Source organism: Chlorella variabilis (assembly GCF_000147415.1).
Source record: "Chlorella variabilis unplaced genomic scaffold CHLNCscaffold_20, whole genome shotgun sequence".
NCBI classification, from domain to species: domain Eukaryota; kingdom Viridiplantae; phylum Chlorophyta; class Trebouxiophyceae; order Chlorellales; family Chlorellaceae; genus Chlorella; species Chlorella variabilis.
The window spans coordinates 385,626-393,266 of NW_005435068.1; the positions used below are offsets into that span (position 1 = coordinate 385,626).

Consider the following 7,641-nt stretch of genomic DNA (forward strand, 5'->3'; position numbering starts at 1 on the left):
GTTGCCGGCAGCTCTTTGCCCTGTCCCTAAGGTCCCAGTGCCCGCCGATCACCCCCGCTCTCTCAACATGGTGCTGAAGTTGCTCCTCAGCCTCATCCCCACCTATGGGAACATCTGCAGGTGTGTATAGCACAGACAACGCGCCCGGCGAAGGGCCCTTCCCCGGAGCCTTCTGTCTGCTTGCTCCAGCGCGCTTCTGGCGCCGCCGGCACGCTGTTGAGCCAGTGGCCTGTCCCCAAGCGTGGCGCCGGTCTTGCCACCCTGCCCCCTCGCCCATCCCTGGTTCGATTCCCGGGGGCCGCCGCCGCCCTTGCCCCTTGGACTTGCCGGCAGCCCTGTCCCCGGCCTGATGAAAGGTGGATTGCTCTGCACCGGGCATGCAGGCTGGCCGCGCTGCTGGTGGGCCTGGTGCTGCCCACCTTCAAGAGCTTTGAGGCGATTGAGAGCCGGGTGCTGGACGACGACAAGCAGGTGGGGCGCCCCGCTGGGCTGGTGTGCCCCGCAAGCCGGCGCTGTGGCCTTTGCTGCCGGTGGGCCTCAACCTGCGCCCCGTGCATCAGACTCGCTGCGGCGGCTGCTGCGCTCTTGCTTTTGCTGTCGGCGCGGTAAGCCAGCGGGCTTTGGCGCCCATGCGTGCCACCCCGGCCTGGCCTCACCCCCACATCCCCTGCTGCTGCTCCCTCTGCAGTGGCTGACCTACTGGGTGAGCTGCGGCATGGCTGGCGCGCAGGGATGAGAATCTGTGTGCATTTGCGGGCGTGCGGGAGAGGCGGGGCATCCAGTCGCCTGGCCTCTTGTCACCCTGCAGGTATGCTACGCTACGCTGCTCTCTCTGGAGACGGTGGCCTGGTCTTTCCTCATCTGGTGAGCAGCCGCTGCCAGGCGCCTGGCAAGGTCCAAACCTCAGCCAGCAGAGCAGCTGACAGTGCCAGGTCCAGGCTGCACAGCTCGATGCTGTGGGGGACGGTACTGACGCCAGCGGTTGGTGGGTCCTCCCTGCTGTTGCCGCATGCCTGCTGCATGCCGCGGTGCTCACCCGCTGCCCGCACGGCTGCCTGCCTGGCTGCGCTGCCTGCAGGATTCCCTTTTACCGCATGATCCGCGTGGCCCTGCTGGCATGGCTGGCGCTGCCGCAGTTTGCGGTGGGTGCAGTGCAGTCCTTGTGGGGGGCGTGCCGCGCAGCTGGTGTGGGCCCAGCCGTTGTGTGCAACAGGAGGCCGGGTGGCTGGCACAACATGTGCCGCAGCATGGCGCCCTTGCAGCTCGCCACGGCGTCAAGCAGCGGGAATTTGCCTGCTGTTGCGCGCTTGGGGGCCAGGGCGCAACGGGCATGCGCCCACCCGTGCCTTGCATGCCGCGCCCGCCCCGCAGGGTGCCGCGTTTGTGTACGAGGAGTTTGTGCGCCCCTTCCTGCTGGTGGCTGTGGCCAAGGCCAGGGAGGTGCCCAGCCTGGAACCCTACGTGGCGCGCTTCGCCGCCAGCGCAGCCAAGGTGCGTGGCTGTGTGGAGGGTGCGGGCGGGGATGTGTTGGTGGGAGGGAGGCGGCGGGCACCAGGGCGAGGAGGGCAGGGTGGGCCCCGCCTGCGTTGCACCAGGGAGGATTCGCTGGATGAGAGTCAGGGGTTGGGATCGGCAGGCAAACTTCCATCTGCCGCTGCCAGCCTGCCTCTTGGTGGCGCAGCTGCCTGCGTAGACAGTGTGTCGCTGTTCTGTGCAGCACCCCAGCACGAGCTCGGAGGCTCCTAGCGCCGCCGCCGCGCCCCCGCCCGCCGTGGTGTGTGGCTTGCCCGCTCTCCGCCCTGCGTTTTGCTGAACCCGCGGCAGCTGCCGGGGAAGCTGGCCGCAGACTGTGCTGTGGCCCACACGAGCTGTTTGGGTGGCTGCCTGGCCAGCCCAGCCCTCCCCCTCGGCCCACTCTGCTGCACCTTGTGCTGGTTGCTGCTGCTGCCCCAGCTGCGCTGCCCACCGCGCAGCTCTCTACATGAGGCAGGCCCGCCCGCAGGCCCACACTGCTGCCGCTGCCTTCCCCCAGCCCACTCGCCCACCTTCTTGCAAACCCGCCACGCTGCGCCGACATGGCCTTTTTGCTGCTTCTGGTGCGCCCGCCTGGCTGCAGGACTACGATGCCCTGAAGCGTGAGGCTGTGGCCAAGGTGGAGGAGAGTTTTGAGAAGGCCAAGCAGCAGGCCGCCAGGTGGGCTGGGCGCACATGCGGCTGTGTGTGCATCTGTGTTGTGGCCAGCTACCTTTACCCACCGCGGTGAAGGCGCTTCGGCCGGTGGAGGCAGGGAGCATGGTGCTTCCTACGACTGGTTGGAAACTGTGCTGAGATGTCGCTGCCTTTGCTGTGGTGCAGCCCCGAGGGGGAGGAGGATGAGAGCCCTACCTTCCAGCCCCTGAAGGCGCATGCCCAGTGAATGGGCCGCCACCGGGCGGACTGAGCAGACGGCCAGGGTTGTATGGGCGAGGCAGTTGGCTGGCTCCATGGCAGCCACACCACGCTGCTGGCAAACGCAGCAGCTTTGCTTTTTGATGGGCGCCTCGCGCCCTTCCATCCCCTCTCGCTTCCACACTGCACCGCTGGCTTGCAAGCCCCCCAGCCGCTGAGTAGCACAGCGACTTGTGTTGTACAGTAGGCGAGCTGCAGACGCCGCCTTGCAGTCTCTCGCAGGCACTCCGGTGCCCCATTCTTGATTTGGTTTCTACTAGTTCTCTTCTTGGTCAAACCTTCTTGCAACAACTCACACAGCGTCTAGGGCTGTAGGAGGGTCAGCCCCTTCCACAGGCTGTAAACCAAGGCACCCCTCGTGCATGCCAGAGCAGCTTGGCCATCCACCTGTCTCGTCAAGTGTGTGCCTTGCATTGCTGTGGTGTGCTGCATTGCTGGACAAGTGCATGCGGCAAGCACCAGATCAACGGTCAGCAAACAAGCTCACAATACAAAAATGGGGTGGTGCAACGATGAGAGGCAAGTGCGGCAAGGAGTCGGTGTTGAGGGCCGAGCAGTCTGATCAGGAAAGCGCCCAGAGCTGCCTGGGTCATTCTGCCCGAGGCAGGTTGTTTGCAATCAGATCGTGTTCGACAGAGCAGAGGGGAGGAGAGAGAAAAGAATGGGTGGCACACACGCGCCCTCAACTAATGGTGCAAAGCAAGGGGGGGAGAGCAGGAGGGGGCGATGCCGGATAGCTAATCTACCTGGCGAGAGCCAGCAAATCTAACTTGGGAGCAAGGGAAGAGGCAACTGCAACGCTCACGCACATGGCGTCACGGCACGGGCTCATGAGGTGTGTCTCTGGTGGCGTCGCCGCCGCTTGCCGCCGTCGGCGATCAGCTGCTGTTGGGCCACGCTGTCCTTGAGCAGCTGGCCCACCTGCTTGCGAAGGCCGGCCTTCTTGCGCCGCCCAGCATCGCTGCGGTCCACCGCCGCCATCTGAAGCGCCAGCTCCGTTTCGCTGACCTTGCCGCCGCGGCGGCCCAGCCGGCGGTTGGCGCCGCCGCCGCCGCCGCGCCGCACCAGCGGCAGCCCCGTCCCCAGGTGGCGGCTGGAGGAGATGCCAGTTGCAATCAGCACAAAGCCGGCGGCGGCCGTGGCCAGCAGCAGCAGGGCCAGCAGGCGGCGGCTGCGGGCGGCGGGGTCTTGGGGCAGGAGGCGCTGCAAGCAGGCACAGCAGAGGAGCGGCGGGCGGGCGTTGTGAATGTAGTGAGCATGGTGCAGGGCAGCACCCTGTGGGCAAACCCTCAGCAACAACGCCCAGCGGCCTGTGCTGAAAACAAAAACAAATCATCCGTCCCGCCCACCTTGAGAGTGCGCTGCCAGCACAGGTGCAGCTTGCGCACGTCCAGCGCCCGCCCATACATGAACACAGACAGCAGCACCAGCGCCACGCCCAGCAGGAAGACGGGGCTGGGCCACTGCAGCGCGGCATGGAGGCAGCCACAGGGCCAAGCCTGGCGAGGTCGGCGGGGCGATGCATGCCGGGCCGGCTCCCTGTTGCGCCGCTGCTGTGCGCATCGCAGCCACCCCCCACACTCTGTATAGAACTGCAACTGCTATGCAGTTCTCAGGCGCACGCGCTGTATGCGCCACCTGCCACCCGCAGATTGGCACAGGCCGCACCTGGCCGAACAGCGGGATGGCGACCAGCACTGTGAGGATGACGGAGATGGCGAGGGCAAAGTTTTTGAGGATGTTGTCGCAGTACTTGACCACCATGCCCGTCACCAGCCCGCCAAACACCTGCAGGGCACGGGGAGCGTGGCGGGCGCGTGGAGGGAGTGCGACAGGCACCGGCATGGCTGGCGCCAAGCCGAGCCGGACAGGACCGGCGCCAGCGTGGACGGGATGGCGGGCAGAGGGTGCGGCACCTGCAGCGCCACCACCATCCAGGTGGCCGCATCAAAGCCCTGCATCACGCCGCCCTGCCGTATGCGCCAGCCATCCTTGAGCAGGGCGTAGGCGGTGCTGCGGGGCGGCAGAGGCAGTTGAGGCGGGCAGACCGGTGAGCAGCCATCGAGGCAAGGCAGACACTTGACAGGGGACAGGGGATAGCGCAGGCAGGCTGCCGGGGCACGCACCCGGAAAGCCAGCCGGCGTGCCGGGCAGCCACACATCATTGAAGGTGCCATTGAACCGGCTGCGCACCGCAGAGGCCCCACCTGAGCGGCACTCCAAACATGCCCAGCTGTATGTTGCGGACCCACAGGCTGGCCGCGTGCCGCCCCTTGACAAACTTCTCAAAGTAGACGCCCGCATAGGCGGAGGACAGGCCCGACACCGAGCAGGCCACCATGCCCGTCACGTAGTCCAGCCCGCTGCTGCTGCTGCTCACCGCCGCCGCCGCCGCCGACTGGTGCGCGCTGTGGCTGCCGTTGTTCACCGTCACCAGCACCACGCCCACTGCCAGCACGGGGATAGAGGCCCACTGCGGGGCGGGGAGGGGCAGGGAGGCAGCAGGGGTAAGGCAGAGGGCAGGAAGGAGCGGGGCGGAATGCAGGGGGCGCGGCGAGGCCGCATCATAGGCGCCACTGGCCAGCTGGCAGCAGCCGAATGGCGGCAGCACGGCGGCGCGCAGGCTGCCGGCCAGTCAGGGGCGGCCGCCGCGGCCGCCGCGCTTGCCTGCATCGGTTCCAGCATCTGCCCCAGCAGCCAGTAGGCGAAGAGCGCGGTGGGCACCAGCTTGAAGGATTGGCTGAAGATCTGGAAGGCCACTGCGTCGAGGTGGGTGGCCGCCACAATCAGCAGCACCTGCGCCACAGAGCACAGCAGGTGGCCAGGTGGGTGGTCGGCGCTGGAGCCATGGGCCGTAGAAAGCGCGCAAGTGCCAGGTCGACGCTGGCTGGCAGCCTGTAGGCACGAGGAGCCTGTAGGCACGAGGAGCCCGCCGCTCCCCCATCCAGCCCACCCAAACACCCAAACACACACGCGCCACTCGCCTGCTGCATCACAAACATGGCGGCCGGCAGCAGCATGGGCAGCGACTGCGCCGTGATGTCTCGGGCCTGGCGCCTGAGCTCGCGCCACAGCGCCGCCTGCTGGCTGCTGGCCCCGCTGCCGCCGCCGCCGCCGCCGTTGGTCTTGCCGCCGGCCGGGCCGGCGGCCGCCACGTCAGCGCTGACCACTCTGAACTGCATCGTCAGGCAGATGAGCAGCTTGATGACCTCGGTGAAGATCACTGCAGCAGGGGGAGGAGGGAGGGGCACGCGTGGAGCCGCGTGCAGTCAGCAGCGACGCCATGGGACAGCCCCGCAGTCCGCTGGCGACCTGGCGGGCGGCCCTGGCCTCACCAGACACGGAAGCCAGGTAGGGCTGGCCCTCGCGTGCGCGCGAGTAGCGCAGCATGATGGACAGAGCCGTGCCCTGGAAGACCAGCAGCAGCATGGACAGCAGCGCGAGGCGGCCATTGCGGCGCAGGGTGGTGGGCGAGGTGGGCGTGAGCAGCGTGCCGTTGCCCTGCCCCGAGCCAGCCACGCCCGCCTCCTCGTCCACGCCGACCAGCTGCTGCGCCCCTTGGCCGAACTGGGCGTGGTGGTGGTGCCGCTGCGCCGCGCTCAGCATGCCCTCCTTCAGCTGCGGGTGGTACTGCTGCTGCTCCGCCACCACCTGCTGCGCCACCACCGGCGACGCGACGCCCGAGTGCGGCTCGCCATCAGCGTAGGCCTGGCCAGCTGCACGACGCCCGGGGAGCAGGCGCAGTGGTTGCAGGCCTGCGCCCAGGGTGGCCAGTTCGCCGCTGCCGCTGCGGCTGCCGCCGCCGTTGCCAGAATCGAGGTGCCGCGCGCCGTTGGCGTCAATCCTCACAAGGTGGTGCGTCCTCCCCTCCGCCATGCCGTTGAGAGGGGCAGCCTCAGCGCCCTCCGGGGCCCATTTACGGCTGAACGGTTGCTGCCTTCTAGAGTATGGGCTAGAGGCTTTCAGCTTGATAGATGCACGGCTCGATCAGCACGGTGGTGGCCCCCGGGCCACCAGCGGGCAAGTTGACAAGGGGGAACGAACCAAAGAGGTGATGGTGCTTTCGCGGGAGCTGGTGGAGGTGGAGTGATCGGGTGCAAGTTGTGGTGCTGTCAGCACCAGCGTAGGATTCAGTTTAGCGAGCCAGCACGCCACCTGGACTGTATTGCAGGCTGTTGTGCCAAACCTCCTGAACATGCCCTCCTGAAGCGCTGCTGCACCGATCTCTTCACCCAGAAGCGTGGCAGCCTGGAATCGATCTGCGCAGCCACGGATTCACTGCCGCTGACCTCCAAGGCAGCGCCAGCCCTCTCAGGCGGGCAGGCAGGGCACAAGGGAGGCCAATGCAGGGCCTACCCAGGCCCGAGGGAGCCCTGAGTGGGGCGACAGGAGGCGGGCAGTGCCCAGCAGGCACCGCCACCGGCGGTCCGCCCCCACCGCAGCCGCCGCCTGCCGCACTCAACCTTGAGCCAGCGGGCCAGCAGCCCAGCCCCACCCCAGCTGCAGGGCAGGCACAAGAGCAGGGCCCTGAGCCAATGGCGGTGCAGGGAAGAGTGCCGCTGCACAACACGCCCCCGGGAGGCAACGCAGCCGCAGCGTTGCCGCCGCCCAGCACAGCCCATCTCTCCCTGCGTGAACGGCCGCCACTGCCGCCCCCCTCGCGGCAGCAGCTCGGCCCGGCAGCCCCAATGCAAGCGCCAACGCGGGCGGCGGCAGGACCAGCAGATGCGGCAGGGGCAGCGGCGGCAGAGCCTGCGGGAGCGCCGGGCGGCGAGGGGGAAGGCGCGTGGGCACCCGCCGCCATGCCTCCCACGCGGGACGAGGTCGATGCACAGCTGGAGGAGCTGGGTGCTAGGCGGCTGTTTGAAAAGGTGGGAGCCAGCTCCTTCACCCGCTGGACAGCACCCAGAGTGTGCGCTCTCCACTTCCCAGGCCGGCAAAGGCTGCAAGTGCTAGTTAGCCATGCATCCAGCCAGCAGGCCCACCCCAACCCGTGCTGGCTACCCCTGCGCTCCAGGTGCTGAGCGCCACCGACGTGCGGGGCGGAGCGGTGCCCGGTGATCGTGTGGTGATGCCAAAGGTCTGCCTGCCGGCGCCCTACTTGCATGCGGCACTATGCTGCTTGCGTCGCTCCATGAGCGAGACTCGCCCCGTTGAAAGCATGCATCGGGTGCACGGGAAAACAACAAATGG

At 67.7% G+C, this 7,641-nt stretch overlaps 3 protein-coding genes across 3 annotated transcripts in view; 2 read left to right on the forward strand and 1 right to left on the reverse strand.

Annotated features, from left to right (window-relative positions):
• Window positions 1–67: 67 nt before the first annotated feature.
• Window positions 68–2,416, forward strand: CHLNCDRAFT_138349 (hypothetical protein; the record flags this gene model as incomplete). The annotated part of the gene is made up of 8 exons (XM_005844793.1): window positions 68–120; window positions 384–471; window positions 809–864; window positions 1,079–1,142; window positions 1,372–1,491; window positions 1,718–1,774; window positions 2,117–2,193; window positions 2,356–2,416. The coding sequence occupies 8 exons, from the start codon at window positions 68–70 to the stop codon at window positions 2,414–2,416; spliced, it is 576 nt and encodes a 191-aa protein (XP_005844855.1).
• Window positions 2,417–4,107: 1,691 nt separating this feature from the next.
• On the reverse strand, window positions 4,108–5,241 carry CHLNCDRAFT_12764 (hypothetical protein; the record flags this gene model as incomplete). Its single annotated transcript, XM_005844905.1, has 4 exons — window positions 4,108–4,236; window positions 4,365–4,461; window positions 4,656–4,814; window positions 5,060–5,241. Coding segments are annotated over 4 exons (567 nt in total), but the record flags the coding sequence as incomplete, so codon positions are not given.
• Window positions 5,242–7,250: 2,009 nt separating this feature from the next.
• The window catches only part of CHLNCDRAFT_138351 (hypothetical protein), a gene marked incomplete at both ends in the record, with an annotated part of 1,007 nt that continues 616 nt past the window's right edge, over window positions 7,251–7,641 (forward strand). The window contains 2 exons of the mRNA XM_005844794.1: window positions 7,251–7,319; window positions 7,466–7,528. Of these exons, the coding sequence (XP_005844856.1) occupies window positions 7,251–7,319; window positions 7,466–7,528 (132 nt within the window). The remainder of the gene's footprint in view (window positions 7,320–7,465; window positions 7,529–7,641) is intronic.